The sequence below is a fragment of the Hyla sarda genome, chromosome 8 (genome assembly GCF_029499605.1).
Source record: "Hyla sarda isolate aHylSar1 chromosome 8, aHylSar1.hap1, whole genome shotgun sequence".
In the NCBI taxonomy this organism is placed as follows: domain Eukaryota; kingdom Metazoa; phylum Chordata; class Amphibia; order Anura; family Hylidae; genus Hyla; species Hyla sarda.
Window position 1 is genome coordinate 51,549,214 of NC_079196.1, and position 17,632 is coordinate 51,566,845.

Here is a 17,632-nt window from a genome sequence, read left to right on the forward strand (position 1 = left end):
CCCCTCGTGACGTCTCGCCTGCCCCCTCGTGACGTCTCGCCTGCCCCCTCGTGATGTCTTGCCCGCCCCCTAAACGAAAGTCTATGGGAAGGGGGCACGACCGCTGTCACGCCCCCTTCCCATAGATTTTGGTAGAGGGGGGTGGGCGTGACGTCACGAGGGGGTGGGCGTGACGTCACGAGGGGGTGGGCATGACGTCACGAGGGGGTGGGCGTGACGTCACGAGGGGGTGGGCGTGACGTCAAGAGGGGTCGGGCGTGATGTCACGCCCGGCGGCTGCGAACACGGAAGCCCGCACACAGCGTTCGGAGTAATGAACTTCCGGACGCTGTGAGTGGAGCTCCGAAATTCAGGGCAGCGCACAACCCCTTTAACCCTTTCCTCTCTGGTTTCATGCTGCACACACACGCGCACACACACCCACACAGGCACTCTCCAATAATCATTGTGTGTCTACCACAAAAGACAATATGGTGAGAGTATAACTTCTTCTTATGTCATTTATGTGTTTGTATAACTTTTTGGCAGCAGTGTTGCCTTCAGCTGTGTGCCTACAGCATTAGCAAAACTACAACTTCCAGCATGCCCAGACATCCTTTGGCTGTCCAGGCATGCTTGGAGTTGGAGGTACATATTTGTTAAAACTCTTGTGTTATAGCAGTGTTGCTCCCGCAGCCTTGTCAATCATCCATCTCGTGTCCATGACCCTTGGACATGCTCATGCTGCTGTGGGACTCATAAGTGTCCCAGGAGGTATGGGGACCCCTAGTGGTGGGATTTTCAAAGGCAGTTTTCTTTAAAAATAAATGTAAAAATGTATTAAATAAGTATATAAGAAAAACTATTGTTTTGCCAAGATGTACAACATATAAAAAGTTTTTATGTCTGACAGTGCCCATTTAAATTGAATGGAGACAAGTTTTAATACCACACACAACCTAATGACAGGTGATGTGCTCTTCTTGGTTGAAGTTAGCTGTTTTTCTATTCATTGATAATCCTGTTCAACTTGATGTGCCAGGCTCAGACGGACATTACTAGGATTATTCTGTTGTGAACTTTTCTCAGCCATAGGCCTTACCTTTCCTGTCGTATCAAAAGACTTGTCCTGCGGCTCCCACCCACCTGTTCGGAACAAACTGTTCCGAACGCTGAAGCCGGCGCCGAGAGCTCGTAATGTCATAGCCCCGCCCCCTCATGACATCACACCCTGCCCCCTCAATGCAAGTCTATGGGAGGGGGCGTCCGCCCCCTCCCATAGACTTGCATTGAGGGGGTAGGGCGTGACGTCATGTGGGGGCGCGGCTATGATGTAACAAGCGCTCGGCGTCAGCTCTAAGCATTCGGGATACATTTTGTTCCAAACACTGAGCAGCGGAGTACCCCTTTAACTTTTTTGGCTGCCTCCTATAGATTTGCATTGAGGGGGCGGGGCTATGACATCACGAGCTCCAGCGTTCGGAATAGTTTGTTCCAAACGCTGAGCAGCAGAGTACCCCTTTAAGTGGGAGGATACTCGTTAGTGAGATCATTGGTTTACTGTTGGTGTCTTGTTTTATAGGAGGCCAGCGCTTGTCTTCTTAGAGGTTCTTTGCTGCACTTTTTGGTGCATTAATGCTACAGGACTTCGGCTGCAGAAAATTCATCTCCTATTCATCTAAATTGGGTTTTCAGATGCTTTAAAAAAAAAAAATCCAATTTAGATGAAAAGAGTAGAAATATCTGCAACAAATTTACAGCTTGTAAATTCCGATATGCTACATTTGCTGTGTAACTTTTCATCATGATTAGATTTTCCTGCAAATTTTCTGTGAAGAATAAAAGGAAAGAAAAATAACTATTGTAGATCTTTGCAGATTTAGGGCTACGGTAGTTCACACTCCAGAAATTTAAGACGGAATCTGCCAAAAATTCAATTAGGATTCCACCTTGCATTCCATTACCATTGACTTCATCACACAAAATTTCCGACAAGGATCTTAATTCTGGTGGAAGATTGAACATGTTCAATTTTCTGCCAGAATTCAGATCGTTGTCGTAATCTTAAAGTAAAAGCATCAGTAAACTTTTGTTGCTTAAAGGGGGAACTACAGAGGAAATTCTTTTCTTTTTGGAACACAGAGCTCTCTGCTGACATCATGACAACAGTGCTTTCTGCTGACATCATGACAACAGTGCTCTCTGCTGACATCTCTGTCCATTTTAAGAACTGTCCAGAGTAAGAGAAAATCCCCATAGCAAACCTATCCTGCTCTGTTCCTAAAACCGACAGATGTCAGCAGAGAGCACTGTGGTCATGATGTCTGCAGAAAGCACTGTGTTCCAAAAAGAAAATAATTTCCTCTGTAGTATTCAGCAGCTAATAAGTACTGAAAGGATTAAGATTTTTTAATAGAAGTAATTTACAAATCTGTTTGGCACCAGTTGATTTAAAAAAAAAAAAAAAAAAAAAAAAAAAAGGTTTTCCATGGGAGTACCACTTTAATCTAAGTAACTTACCATGGAGCATACAGGAAGCTCATCCAAAAAGGAGTTCAAGGCCAGGTTCACACTACGGAATTCTGTTTTGAAATTCTTCTCAGAAATTTCAGTGCGTCACAAGTCCCATTGCTGGCAATGAAATTCCGCTGCACAGTGCACACAATGGAGTTTTCAAGACTGGCTTTTCACCCGGAAAATTCACTCAAAAAATTCCTCCAGAACATTGAACCTATTCAATGTTCTGGTGGATTTCCACTCCGCAGACATTGCCATTTATGTGGGCAGCATTGTCTGCGTGGTCCTAGTGCCGACTGATTCAGTCGGCGTTGCTGCGTTTGGATGATTTCCATCCGAAGCTTCACAAGTGTAAACCCGACCCGAATTTGTTTTGGACTACACACAAATCAAAATCTGTAAGTGTAGAGTGGTTTGTGGATTTTATTGCATATTTTGACTTCCCGGTTGAAGTCAATGAGAAAAACCCTCAACAATTCAGTAAACGTGACAGAAATTGACAAGCTACAAATTCATAAATTGCACTACAGGTCAATTTCATCCACAACATGTAAATGAGTGTTGATAAAATCTAATTTACATTGCTGCTATTGTACTACGGTACAGAATCTACTTCTGCAATTCCGAATGGATAATCTGCAGCACTTCCAGTAAGTATCAACATACCCTTCAAAGCGAAAATATATGCATTTGAATTTATTTGTAGGCCATTGTAACTTTAAGTACAGGACTTGACAAATTTGGTTTAAATCTAGGTGCCAGCTAAAAAGTTTAGGAGCCAGGATGCCGCACATTATTATTATTATCATTATTATTATTATTTTATTTATTTATTAATTTATTTTCAAGAAGGAGGGGCTTACAAAAACCTAGGTGCCAGAGTAAAATTGTCGACCTGGCGCCTGGGATTTGTAGAGCCGTGTTTTTTATTTTAATTTTTTTTACTGGGGCCTTCAGTCTGATTCCAGCCATGACAGCATTTACATGGACAGGAATGTAATCCTAAAGTGCGGATGAGATAGGAGCATTAGAGGATGATCCTCCTGGGGCAGAGTTGGATATAACTGCAGCCTGTACAGTAAAGCTGAACAAATGTAGCACCATATAGAAAAAATGGTAATAAATTTAGCTTTCCTTAACTTAGAAAAGATAGTTAACCTTAAGATCTATGTCTATTATAGGCTCTGCGGAAAATACATGTGTAAAGAGTCATGAAAAGTACCTTATTGCCCTGAAGGGGTCTGGCCTGGCGTTTCCTGAAGAGAAGCAAGCAAGTGGGAGCCAAGAACCGACGCTGGGCCCAAGTGCATTACCAGTGCAAGGTTTGTCAAATATTTTTCCATTTTGTTTGAAGCAAACTGGTTATTAATAATTTGCCAGTTCAGAGAGTTGCCCGTATTTCTACACAGTCTATATAGTCTATGCGTGATCTTAAAACTCTTGCCCTCCAGCTATTGCAAAACTACAACTCCCAGCATGCCCAGACCGCCTTTGGCGGTCTGGGCATGCTGGGAGTTGTAGTTTTGCAACAGCTGGATGCACACCATATGGGGACCAAGGTTATATAGAGTAACCGCCAAGACATAGTGGAGGAAAGTAGATTGTAACAAGGGTTATCCAGGATTAGGGGTTTGGGGGGGATCAGCGCAATTCTGCTTTGAAATACAGCTTGGAATTTCTGGTACAGCAGAATCCCATTGCTTTCACTGCTGAAAGAATAATCTAATCCTTTTGGCAGAATAAGCACAGAATACATTTCCAGCAATGTCCTTCAGTTTTAGCGCTGACTTGGCCAGTCGGGGCCGGGCACCCTCGGAAATTCCAGCTGGAATATTTCCATGGGTACCTCAATCTGTACCTAGTGTTCTGGAAATAGCGCCACTATTGTGCTCAGTTTATGTGGGGAATTGCAGCTCAGTTTCATTGAAGTGAAGGGAGCCTAGTTGTAATACTGCACTCAAGCTGAGGACAGGCGTGGTGCTGTTATTGGAAGAAAGCATCTTTTTTTTATAATTCTGGATAATTCCTTTGAAATCCGGCACATCAATAAACTGACCTTTTTCGGGTTTGGCTTAAGAAATGCTAAATGGGGAAAATGTTCTGTTTCATGCTTCAAATGAATGGGGATTAAGTAGCACACAGACATTGTCCAAAAAGGGGTACTCCGCCCCTAGACATCTTATCCCCTATCCAAAGGATAGGGGATAAGATGTCAGATCGCCGTGGTCCCGCTGCTGGGGACCCCGGGGTTCGCTGCTGCAGCACCCCGCTATCATTACTGTGCAGAGCGAGATCGCTCTGCATGTAATGATGGGCAATACAGGGGCCAGAGCATCGTTACATCACGGCTCCGCCCCTCGTGACGTTAAGGCCCGACCCCGTCAATACAAGTCTATGGGAGGGGGCGTGGCGGTCGTCATGCCCCCTGCCATAGACTTGCATTAAGGGGATGGGCTGTGATGTCATGAGGGGCGGAGCCATGACGTCACTCTGCTACGGCCCCTGTATCGCCCGTCATTACGCACAGAGTGAACTCGCTCTGTGCAGTAATGATAGCGGGGTGCTGCAGCAGCGATCCCCAGGGTCCCCAGCAGCGGGACTGCGGCGATCTAACATCTTATCCACTATCCTTTGGATAGGGGATAAGATGTCTAGGGGCGGAGTACCCCTTTAAACGGCCGTTAGAAAAATCCCTAGACTATAATGGAATTTTCTAATAGCCTTTTTGAACAGTTATCACCCGTTATTAATGTTTTTATGATGGACGTTTTATAACGGAAGTATTTTTATAGTGTGAAAGCAGCCTTAGGCCAGGGCATTCGCCCTATATGCATCAAGGATTCTGGTCACGGCCACTCGCAGGATGCAGTACAACTCCGTTCACTTACATTAGCTGCAATGCAGCAAGATTTAGGGGGCGAGATGGCAATCTTTGGCCATGCAAGCATTTAAGAAGTTATCAAGCATTAGAAAAAAAAAGAATTTCTTCAAAAAACAGCACCACATCTGTCCTCAGGTTGTATGTGGTATTGCAGCTTAGTTCCATTGAAAAGAAAGGAGCCAAGTTGTAATATCACACACAACCTGAGGACAGGTGTGGTGCTGTTTTAGAAATAAATTTGCTTAGTTTTTCTGTTCCTTGATAACCCTTTTTAATAGATCTCTGCTATGTCTTATGAAATTGGATGAGGAAATCCTCTTTATAGCTCACATATGGCCTAATAGTGTATTGAACACATGATGAACTTTAAAGCGGTACATTTGTAAATGATATCACAATGAAAGAAAGGAAATCGCACTCACCTGTATCTTCAGCAATGCGGTAGCTTTTATTGCATATTTTCAGCAGTGATCAAACAAACGTTCATGGCGGGGAGCGAGAGACAGCCGAGGAGGGTCAGCTGACTCTCGCTCCCCGCCATGAACGTTTGTTTGCTTACTGCTAAAAATATGCAATAAAAGCTACCGCATTGCTGAAGATACAGGTGAGTGCGATTTCCTTTCTTTCATTGTGATATTATATATACCACTTGGACATCTCAAGTCAGCACCCCCGAAGACAGCATTTCAATATTACAAGTAGAGATGAGCGAACTTACAGTAAATTCGATTCGTCACGAACTTCTCGGCTCGGCAGTTGATGACTTTTCCTGCATAAATTAGTTCAGCCTTCAGGTTCTCCCGTGGGCTAGGAAAGAGTCTCCTAGGACTGTATCCACCTTTTCCTGCCCACCGGAGCACCTGAAAGCTGAACTAATATATGCAAGAAAAGACATCAACTGCCGAGCCGAGAAGTTTATGAAGAATCGAATTTACTGTAAGTTTGCTCATCTCTAATTACAAGACCTGAGTGCTGCAGAGTGGGAATTACACCTTATGACTTTTTGTCTTCACATTACCTATAGTGCAGTGCCTGGCTATTGCTGCTTTACTATTGTCTACATTTGTAAATTACTTCCATTTAAAAATCTTAATCCTTCTAGTACTTATGAGCTGCTGTATGCTGCAGAGGGAGTTGTGTCGTTCTTTCCAGTCTGACCACAGTGCTCTCTGCTGCCACCTCTGTCCATGTCAGGAACTGTCCAGAGCAGGAGCAAATTCCCAAAGCTGCAGGCACCCGGGTTGGAAAAGAACGACACATAGCAGTTTTCTTAGGAACTGTTCTCCGTAATTGTATTTTTTTTATCATTACTGTGTGGTTATCATTACTGTGTAATTTCTGCTTATAAATTTAATATTTGATGCAGGGAAATAAATTTTTTGTGTTACATTTAACCGCATTCATTATTTTAATAGCTTAAAAGATGTGCTTCATACAGACTCAAGTGTAAAAAAAAAGTGCACAAAAAAGGAAAATATATAAAAAATAAAAAAAAATAAAAAACCCAATTTTGAACTCTTCAGTATTCTGCCTCTATACACCAGCTGATCATAGAGCTACCTGTTGGCTGTGCGTTGCCTCCTTTGACCAGGTTCACCTGCAGCAGTTGCATCATGGCTGAATTGTGACGGCAATAAATTAAACATTTTTTGTGAGAATTTTTTTTTTTTTTTTTTTTTTTTACTATTTGAATTTGCTCTAACAGGGCTAAAAAACCCAAAACAAAGTAAAGTGTACAGATTTTTCCCTCTGACATCTTGACAGTGCCCAATGCCGCTGCCCAACACTTTCTGGTGTCTGTCTTGACACAAGTAAGTGCCTGCTCGGCCGGTCACTAGTCCTGAGCAGGAAAGGTACATGTGCAAGTACATCTTTTTTGTTTTTTTTACTCATCCCTGCATCAGCACATTTGCATAGTATAAATAGCGGACAATAACTTTAAAGGGGTACTCCGCTGCTCAGCGCTAGGAACAAACTGTTCCGAACGCTGTAGCCGGTGCCGGGAGCCCGTGATCTCATACCCCCGCCCCCTCATGATGTCACGCCCCATCCCATAGACTTGCATTGAGGGGTGGGGCATGACATCATGAGGGGGCGGGGCTATGATGTCACAAGTACCCCTTTTAAGTAGTCTACTGCGCAACCATTAAACTGCATGTAGCTGAAATAATGGTTGTGGCCAGGATGGAACATCGATATGAATGTGAATCCAGCCTTACTGGCTTGTATTGCTGCCTAAATAATTGGGATGACGGAATTGTTGGGCCTCTCTCAAACGTAATTCTGTATTTCATTTCTTTTTGTTAAGCGACTTAAAACCTGAATAGAAAAGTTAATTTAGAACACGAATATCTAATATGTATGTGTGTATGTATATATGTGTGTGTGTGTATATATATATATATATATGTATATGTGTATGTATATGTATATATATATATATATAATTTATATGTATTTATTTTTTAAAGAAACTGCAGGAGTGAAGGCAGCGTTGGCTCAATCTGATTCTTCTGATGAGGTTGGTGAATTAAAACTTTTTATATAAGGTTTCTATTTAATACCCCTCCCCGTCCCAATCATCTAGATCCTCTCATCTTTATAGGAAAGATTGAGAGAAGGGAAGTCTGGTATCTTGTTGCCTGTAGAGACCGATCACTTCTGTAATTTTGCAGTCCTGGATTTGGTTCATAGCAGGGCTTGACAAATTTGTTTTGAATCTAGGTGCCAGCCAAAAAAGTTAAAGGGGTACAAAATGTTCCGAACGCTTGGAGCCAATGCCAAGAGCATGTCACATCATAGCCCTGCCCCCTCATGACGCCCCCACCCCCTCAATGCAAGTCTATGGGAGGGGGCGTACGCCCCCTCCCATAGACTTGCATTGAGGGGGCAGGGCGTGATGTCACGAGGGGGGCGGGGCTACGACTTCACAAGCTCCCCGCTCTGTGTTTAGAACGTTTTGTTCCAAACGCTGAGCAGCAGAGTACCCTTTTAAGAGCCAAGAATGTATTTATTTTTTAAAGACCAGCAATATTTTTTTGTTTTTGCAATCTGAGTTGTTGATTTTACTAGGGACCGACTGATCATCGGTTTGGCCGATATTATCGGCCGATATTCACGATTTTGGACGTTATCGCTATCGGCAATTACCTTGCCGATAATCCGATAATGCCCCACCACCGCGCCGCACCCCCCACCGCACCACCCCGGCCGCTGCCCCATTGCCTCCTCCATCCCCGGTTTTATAATTACCTGTTCCCGGGGTCCACGCTACTTCTGGCTTCTGCACCATCCTGTCTTACGCTGTGCGGCGCAAGGACGACTGACTCCTCAACGCGATGTCACCGTCATTGCGCACAGTGACCGCTCAGGAGGACGGCGCCGGAGACAGAAGTAGCGCGGACCCGGAGCCCCGGGAACAGGTAATTATAAAACCAGGAATGGGGGAGGCAATAGGGCAGTGGCGGCGTTCTCTGGCCGGAGCGGTGCGGTGAGGTGGGGGGCCCGTTGGATTTGATAGGACTCAGGACCCCAAGACAGGCAGGGGAGAAAAGCGGGTGGCGGCGGTGGTCTCTGGTACTGCAAAAGCCGCTGCAGTTCATTGTTTTAAAGCGCCCGCTTTAAATCAGTGATCTGCAGTGGTGTCGCCGGGGTGGGGGATAAATAGCCGTAAACTTATACCAAAATATCGGTATAAGTTATCGGCCGATAGCCGATAACTTATACCGATATTTTGGTATAAGTTTACGGCTAACCTCCACAGAGTATCGGTATCGGCCCTAAAAAAATATCTGTCGATCCCTAGTTTTTACCTGTACTTAGTTTTTACCTGTTATCGGTATCAGCAATTACCTTGCCGATAATCCGATAATGCCCCACCACCGCACCGCACCACCCCGGCTGCTGCCCCATTGCCTCCCCCATCCCCGCTTGTGTGTAGTATTGACTAATCACTTTTTAAAAAATTTCTGGCATGGGATGCCATTTGGCCATTTGGATTTTTAATACGTTTAGTATGTGTGGGATCAGGAATGTGATACTCAATAGTTTGGGCAAATCTGCTCAGGGTGATACCAAATAGGTTTATTTTTAAATGTTTATATTTTTACATGTGATAAAAGGGTTGATTTGAATTTTTACTGGGGAGGGGGAGTCACTGCCTGCACCAAGTGCTAGTACACAACGGAGTAATATCCTTCATTACTGGCAGATATCAGCTGGTACCTGCTGGGTATGACGTGGACCCGGCTCCTAGAATCATGTGATCATTTCGTTTTCTGACCCATGATGTAAATGTACGTCATGAGTCAGGAAGGGATGAAATGACATCTGGCGCCTGGGAACTGTCGAGCCCTGGTTTATAGGCAGTGTGTCTTTATCTGCTGGTTTGTATAGCATGTCCTGTTCTTTTTAAGGGTACATTTATGCATACCTTACTTGCTGCAGATTTCATGTATAAAAATCAGCAGGTACGTTTTTCTTTGGGAAATCCACCCTTTAGGTTGTGCAGATTTAACCCCTTAAGGACCAAGGGCGTACCTGTACGCCCGTGGGAATTTCGGTCCCCGCCGCGCGGCGGGCGGGGATCGCGCCCGGGTGACTGCTGATATCTATCAGCAGGCACCCCGCGCAAATGCCCAGGGGGGTCATTAGACCCCCCCATGTCGGCGATCGGCGCAAATCGCAAGTGAATTCACACTTGCGATTTGCGCCGATTCCGGGTCATACGGGTCTATGGTGACCCGGTGACCCGGAATAGAAGGGGGATCGCGGGTGTCCTAGACACCCACGATCCCCCTGTAGCGATAGGAGTGAGGTGGCAGGGTTGCCACCCCTCCTATCTCTGCTATTGGTGGTCTAGACGCGACCACCAATAGCAGATCGGGGGCGGAGGGGTTTACTTTCGGTTTCCCTGTCCTGCCCACCCACAATAGGCGGGGCAGGACGGGGAAACCGACAGGGACCAGCGCCGAAGATCCACTTACCCATCGGCGGCGTCAGTTTGCTGTCTGGGCATGCTGGGAGTTGTAGTTTTGCAACATCTGGAGGTCCACAGTTTGGAGACCACTGTGCAGTGGTCTCTAAACTGTAGCTCTCCAGATGTTGCAAAACTGCAACTCCCAGCAAGCCTAAACAGCAAACAGCTGTCTCTGCATGCTGGGAGTTGTAGTTGCGACCCCTCCAACTGTTGCATAACTACATCTCCCAGCGCCTTTCGGCGATCAGTACATGCTGGGAGTTGAAGTTTTGCAACAGCTGAAGGCACACTGGTTGGAAAATACTGAGTTAGGTAACCTAACTGAAGATTTTCCAACCAGTGTGTCTCCAGCTGTTGCAAAAGTACAACTCCCAGCATGCACGGTCTGTCAGTACATGCTGGAAGTTGTAGTTTTGAAACAGCTGGAGGTTTGCCCCCCCCCCCCCCCCCCCCAATGTGAACGTACAGGGTACATTCACACGGGCGGGTTTACAGTAAGTTTTCTGCTTCAAGTTTGGGCTGTGGCAAATTTTTCACCACAGCGCAAACTCCTAGCGGTAAATTCACTGTAAACCCGCCATTGTGAATGTACCCTAAAAACACTACACTTACACATAATAAAGAGTAAAACACTACATATACACCCCCTTACACTGTCCCCCTAATAAAAATGTCCAGGCATGCTGGGAGTTTAGCAACAGCTGGAGGCACCCTGTTAGGGGTATTCTACGCCAGTGATTCCCAATGTCCACCCCTGTGCAATCCCTAATTTAGTCCTCAAATGCGCATGGCGCTCTCTCACTTCAGAGCCCTGTCGTATTTCAAGGAAACAGTTTAGTGCCACATATGGGGTATTTCCGTACTCAGGAGAAATTGCACTACAAATTTTGGGGGCTTTTTTTCCTTTTACCCCTTATGAAAAAGAAAAGTTGGGGTCTACACCAGCCTGTTAGTGTAAAAAAAAATTTTTTTTACACTAACATGCTGGTGTTGTCCTTTACTTTTTATTTTCACGGGAGGTAAAAGGAAAAAAAGACCCCCAAAATTTGTAACGCAATTTCTCCTGAATACAGAGATACCCCAGATGTAGACGTAAAATGCTCTGCGGACGCACAACAAGGCTCAGGAGTGAGAGCGCACCATGTACATTTGAGGCCTAAATTGGTGATTTGCACAGGGGTGGCTGATTTTACAGTGGTTCAGACATAAACACAAAACAATAAATACCCACATGTGACCCCATTTTGGAAACGACACCCCTCACGGAACGTAACAAGGGGTATAGTGAGCCTTAACACCCCACAGGTGTTTCACAAATTTTCATTAAAGTTGGATGGGAAAATGAAAAAAAAAATTTTTTTTTCACTAAAATGCTGGTGTCACCCTAAATTTTTCACTTTCACAAGGGAAAATAAAAAAAAGCCCCCCAAAATTTGTAACCCAATTTTTTTCTGAGTAAGAGCATACCCCATATGTGGATGTAAAGTGCTCTATGGGTGCACTACAATGCTCAGAAGAGAAGGAGCGCCATTGGGATTTTGAAGAGAAAATTTGTCCGGATTTGAAGGCCACTTGTGTTTACAAAGCCCCCATGGTACCAGAACAATGGACCCCCCCATATGTGACCCCATTTTGGAAACTACAACCCTCATGTAATGTAATAAGGGGTACAGTGAGCATTTACGCCCCACAGGTGTCTGACAGATTTTTGGAACAGTGATCTGTGAAAATGAAAAATTAAATTTTCCATTTGCACAGCCCACTGTTCCAAAGATCTGTCAAACGCCAGTGGGGTGTAAATGCTCACTGCACCACTTATTAAATTCTGTAAGGGGTGTAGTTTCCAAAATGGGGTCACATGTGGGGGGGTCCACTGTTCTGGCACCACGGGGGGCTTTGTAAATGCACATGGCCCCTGACTACCATTCCAAACGAATTCTCTTTCCAAAAGCTCAATGGTGCTCCTCCTCTTCTGAGCATTGTAGTTCGCCCGTAGTGCACTTCAGGTCCACTTATGGGGTACCTCCATACTCAGAAGAGATGGGGTTACAAATTTTGGGGGGTATTTTCTGCTATTAACCCTTGCAAAAATGTGAAATTTGGGGGGAAACACACATTTTAGTGAAATTTTTATTTTTATTTTACATATGCAAAAGTCGTGAAACACCTGTGGGGTATTAAGGCTCACTTTATTCCTTGTTACGTTCCCAAAGGGGTCTAGTTTCCAAAATGGTATGCCATATTGGTTATTTTTGCTGTTCTGGCACCATAGGGGCTTCCTAAATGCAACATGCCCCCCAAAAACCATTTCTGAAAAACGTACTCTCCAAAATCCCCTTGTCGCTCCTTCGCTTCTGAGCCCTCTACTGCGCCCGCCGAATGCTTTACATAGACATATGAGGTATGTGCTTACTCGCGAGAAATTGGGCTACAAATAGAAGTATACATTTTCTCCTTTTACCCCTTGTAAAATTCAAAAATTGGGTTTACAAGAACATGCGAGTGTAAAAAATAAAGATTGGGAATTTTCTCCTTCACTTTGCTGCTATACCTGTGAAACACCTAAAGGGTTAAAACACTTACTGATTGTCATTTTGAATACTTTGGGGGGTGCAGTTTTTATAATGGGGTCATTTGTGGGGTATTTCTAATGGGAAGACCCTTCAAATCCACTTCAAACCTGAACTGGTCTCTGAAAAAAAGCCAGGTTAAAAATTTTGTGAAAAATTGGGAAATTGCTGCTGAACTTTGAAGCCCTCTGGTGTCTTCCAAAAGTAAAAACACGTCAATTTTATGATGCAAACATAAAGTAGACATATTGGAAATGTGTATAAAAAAAATATATATTTTGAATATCCATTTTCCTTACAAGCAGAAAGCTTCAAAGTTAGAAAAATGCAAAATTTTCAAATTTTTCATAAAATTTTGGGATTTTTCACCAAGAAAGGATGCAAGTTACCACAAAATTTTACCACTATGTTAAAGTAGAATATGTCACGAAAAAAAAATCTCGGAATCATATTGATAACTAAAAGCATTCCAGAGTTATTAATGTTTAAAGTGACAGTGGTCAGATGTGCAAAAAACGCTCTGGTCCTAAGGTGTAAAATGGCCTGGTCCTTAAGGGGTTAAAGGGGTATTCTAGGCCAAAACTTTTTTTTTTTTTTACATATCAACTGGCTCCGGAAAGTTAAACAGATTTGTAAATTACTTCTATTAAAAAAATCTTAATCCTTCCAATAGTTATTAGCTTCTGAAGTTGAGTTGTTGTTTTCTGTCTAACTGCTCTCTGATGACTCACGTCCCGGGAGCTGTGCAGTTCCTTTGGGGATATTCTCCTATCATGCACAGCTCCCGGGACGTGACATCATCATTGAGCAGTTAGACAGAAAACTTCAGAAGCTAATAACTATTGGAAGGATTAAGATTTTTTAATAGCAGTAATTTACAAATCTGTTTAACTTTCCGGAGCCAGGTGATATATATAAAAAAAGGTTTTGTCTTGAATACCCCTTTAAAGTGTACCCTTCAGATCCAAAAACATTTTTTTTTTTTTATATATCACTCAGTACCTAATCCTGAATATGTACATCTATGTGTCTAGCACCTTTATTATTTTTTTATTACACTTTTAATTTAGATCACTAGTCTGAATTCCTCTCAAAGGGAGGGGGCGTGGCCTCACTGTGCAGGTCTCCGCCCCCTCCCTCAGTATGCTGTCTGCTCACATCTCTCCTAGCATTAGCAAAACTACAACTCCCAGCTTGTCCTCACTGACAGTAGCGGGACACAAGATGACAGTGGGAGGATTTTTCCTCTAGCCCTGAGCCCTGCAATCACAGCTGTCAATCAAGGAAGTGTGTCCATGACATAGGTGATGAGGCATGGACACAGCAGGATTAGTATGTATCCAAGCAGGCAGGGGGGGGGGCAGTTGTTTGACTGGATTTTTCAGTATGAAATACTGGAAACTTTCTAATGAAAGCAATTGCAAAACCTATCGGTCATACAGGCTTTACAACACATCAAAACTTTTTGTATCTGACAGTGCCCATTTAATGCACAAAACTCATTTTTTAATGCTATGACAGTGGTTTTCAATTTGTGCACCTCCAGCTGTTGCAAAACTATAACAGCAGTAAGTAAGGCAGGTGTGAACATATCCTCAGTGTTTTGGTATTTTTAATACAGTGGTCCCTCAACAAACGATGGTAATTCGTTCCAAACGACCCATCGTTTCTCGAATCCGTGCAATGTAAAGTATAGGAAGTTATACTCACCTGTCCCCGCCGCTCCGGACCGCGTCCTCACCGCTCCTGATGCTGTCCCAGGGGCTCCCGATGCTGTCCCGCTGCTCCGGTGTCTTCTTCGGGATCCTCCGGCTTTTTCCCCATCTTCTCTGGTGTTTGGGCCTCGCTTTCTGGTGACGTTATTATGTTGCGGTGCCGGGACGGCGTGTGCAGTGACGTAATAGTAACGCCGGAAAGCGAGGCCCAGACCCCGGACAAGATGCAGAAAACGCTAAGTGGACCTGGAGCAGCGGGGATAGGTAAGTGAACCTGTCCGGGATGCTTAAACTGCTATCCGACAGCAGCTTAAAGGGGTATTCCAGGCAAAAACTTTTTTCATATATCAACTGGCTTCGGAAAGTTAAACAGATTTGTAAATTACTTCTATAAAAAAATCTTAATCCTTCCAATAGTTATTAGCTTCTGAAGTTTTCTGTCTAACTGCTCAATGATGATGTCACGTCCCGGGAGCTGTGCATGATGGGAGAATATCCCCATAGGAGTTGGACAGCTCCCAGGACGTGAGTCACCAGAAAGCAGTTGGACAGAAAACTGCAACTCAACTTCAGAAGCTAATAACTATTGGAATGATTAAGATTTTTTAATAGAAGTAATTGACAAATCTGTTTAACTTTCCAGAGCCAGCTGATAGATAAAAAAAAGTTTTTGCCTCGAATACCCTTTTAAGCATTTTGAGCTGTCGGATAGCAGTTAATGCGATGGCCCCGACATATAAAAGCATCGTATGTCTATTTGATCATATGTCGAGGCCATCGCATGTCGGGGGGGGTTACTGTATATCACATAATATCTCTATAATTCTTCTGATTTCTTTATCTATGATGCTTGGAAAGTTAATAAATGGATGTGTCAGATGTTAGTGTAAATGTCTGACTGTCTTTATAAACTTTGCAGATTGTTCGCTTGGACTAAAGTTGTAATCATTTTTCAGGAGGACCAGGATGACAGAACAACCGTAGGGAAAAGAAAAAGAGTAAAACTCAGCACTAGCGCCAAAGGTATGTATGTATCCTTTCACATGACCCTGCTGACTTCATACTGGCACCCTCACTGAAAACAAACATCTGAAATGTCAAGTGGCTTGTGTTACACAGCTTGGAACACCCTAAACTGTGACCTGCAACACCACAGTGCTTCTCAGTCAGTCTTTCTAGCTTCAGATATTCATATTTTAAAAATAAGATGTAGTTTCCCCCGTGCTTGTGGTAATGTTAAAGGGGTATTCCAGGCAAAAACTTTTTTTTATATATCAACTGGCTCTGGAAAGTTAAACAGATTTGTAAGTTACTTCTATTAAAAAATCTTAATCCTTCCAATAGTTATTAGCTTCTGAAGTTGAGTTGCTGTTATCTGTCTGCAATCGATGTAATAGCACATTAAAGGGGTACTCCGCCCCTAGACATCTTATCCCCTATCCAAAGGATAGGGGATAAGATGTCAGATCACCGGGGTCCCGCTGCTGGGGACCCCCAGGATCGCTGCTGCAGCACCCCGCTATCATTACTGCGCAGAGCGAGATCGCTCTGCACGTAATGACGGGCAATACAGGGGCCGGAGCATCGTTATGTCATGGCTCCGCCCCTCGTGTCATCACGGCCCGCCCCCGTCAATACAAGTCTATGGGGAGGGGTCGTGGTGGTCGTCACGCCCCCTGCCATAGCCTTGCATTAAGGGGATGGGCCGTGATGTCATGAGGGGTGGAGCCATGTCGTCACGCTGCTCCGGCCCCTGTATCGCCCCCGTCATTACGCACAGAGCGAACTCTCTCTGTGCAGTAATGATGGCGGGGTGCCACAGCTGCGATCCCCGAGGTCCCCAGCAGCGGGACCGCGGCGATCTGACATCTTATCCCCTATCCTTTGGATAGGGGATAAGATGCCAGGGGCGGAGTACCCCTTTAAGTGTCCACTATGCAGTACAGTTAAAGGGGTACTCCGCTGCTCAGCGTTTGGAACAAACTGTTCCGAACGCTGGAGCCGATGCCGGGAGCTCATGATGTCATAGCCCCGCCCCCTCATGATGTCATGCCCCGCCCCCTCACTGCAAGTTTATGGTAGGGGGCGTGATGGCTGTCACGCCCCCTCCCATAGACTTGCATTGAGGGGGCAGGGAATTACATCATGAGGGGGCTCCCGGCTGTCATGAGCTCCCGGCTCCAGGGTTCAGAACAATTTGTTCCAAACGCTGAGCAGCGCAATACCCCTTTAAATATGTGTGTATCGCTGCGACTTGTTCTACAGCAATACACACACATTGAACTATATTGCTACTAGTTGTAGTTTTGCAACAGCTGGAGACATATTTTTTGGAAAACACTGTGTTAGTGGGTAGCCTTTATTAACGGGTTTATCCAGGACAAAAACTTTGAGATATATATATATATCAATCAACTGGCTCTAGAAAGTCAGATTTTTAAATTACTTCTATTAAAAAAAATCTTAATCTGTTCAGTACTGATAAGCTGCTGAAGTTGAGTTGTTCTTTTCTGTCTAAGTGTTCTCTGATGACACCTGTCTTGGGAACTGTCCAGACTAGAAGCAAATCCCCATAGCAAACCTCTTCTACTCTGTGCAGTTCCCGAGACAAGCAGAGATGTCAGCAGAGAGCACTGTTGCCAGACAGAAAAGAGAAACTCAACTTCAGCAGCTGTACACATAGTCTGCTTCCGTAAGTTGTATTTGGAGGCATTTTTGGTGTAAAGTTACAGAACAGTTTGGTCAAAAAATAGGAAATATCATGAAATGCAAAGTTTATTGATTCTTATTATTTATGCTTCCTCTTCTACAGATCAGTCTGTCATGGATGTTTTGAAGCATAAGTGCTTTTTAGAAGAATTGCTCTTTTGGACAGTGAAGTATGAGTTTCCTCAGAAAATGGTCACATTCTTACTCAATATGTTACCAGACCAAGAGTATAAGGTACATCGTGATCAGTCAATATACACCGTACCTTCTGAATCCATGGCAC

At 44.2% G+C, this 17,632-nt stretch overlaps 1 protein-coding gene across 2 annotated transcripts in view; it reads left to right on the forward strand.

The window, feature by feature from the left end:
* UBR3 (ubiquitin protein ligase E3 component n-recognin 3) overlaps window positions 1-17,632 on the forward strand; it is a 220,988-nt gene that overhangs the window by 42,869 nt on the left and 160,487 nt on the right. For both annotated transcript variants that reach the window (XM_056533968.1, XM_056533969.1), the window contains exons 4-7: window positions 3,678-3,818; window positions 7,849-7,898; window positions 15,597-15,663; window positions 17,453-17,583. In XM_056533968.1, the coding sequence (XP_056389943.1) occupies window positions 3,678-3,818; window positions 7,849-7,898; window positions 15,597-15,663; window positions 17,453-17,583 (389 nt within the window). The remainder of the gene's footprint in view (window positions 1-3,677; window positions 3,819-7,848; window positions 7,899-15,596; window positions 15,664-17,452; window positions 17,584-17,632) is intronic.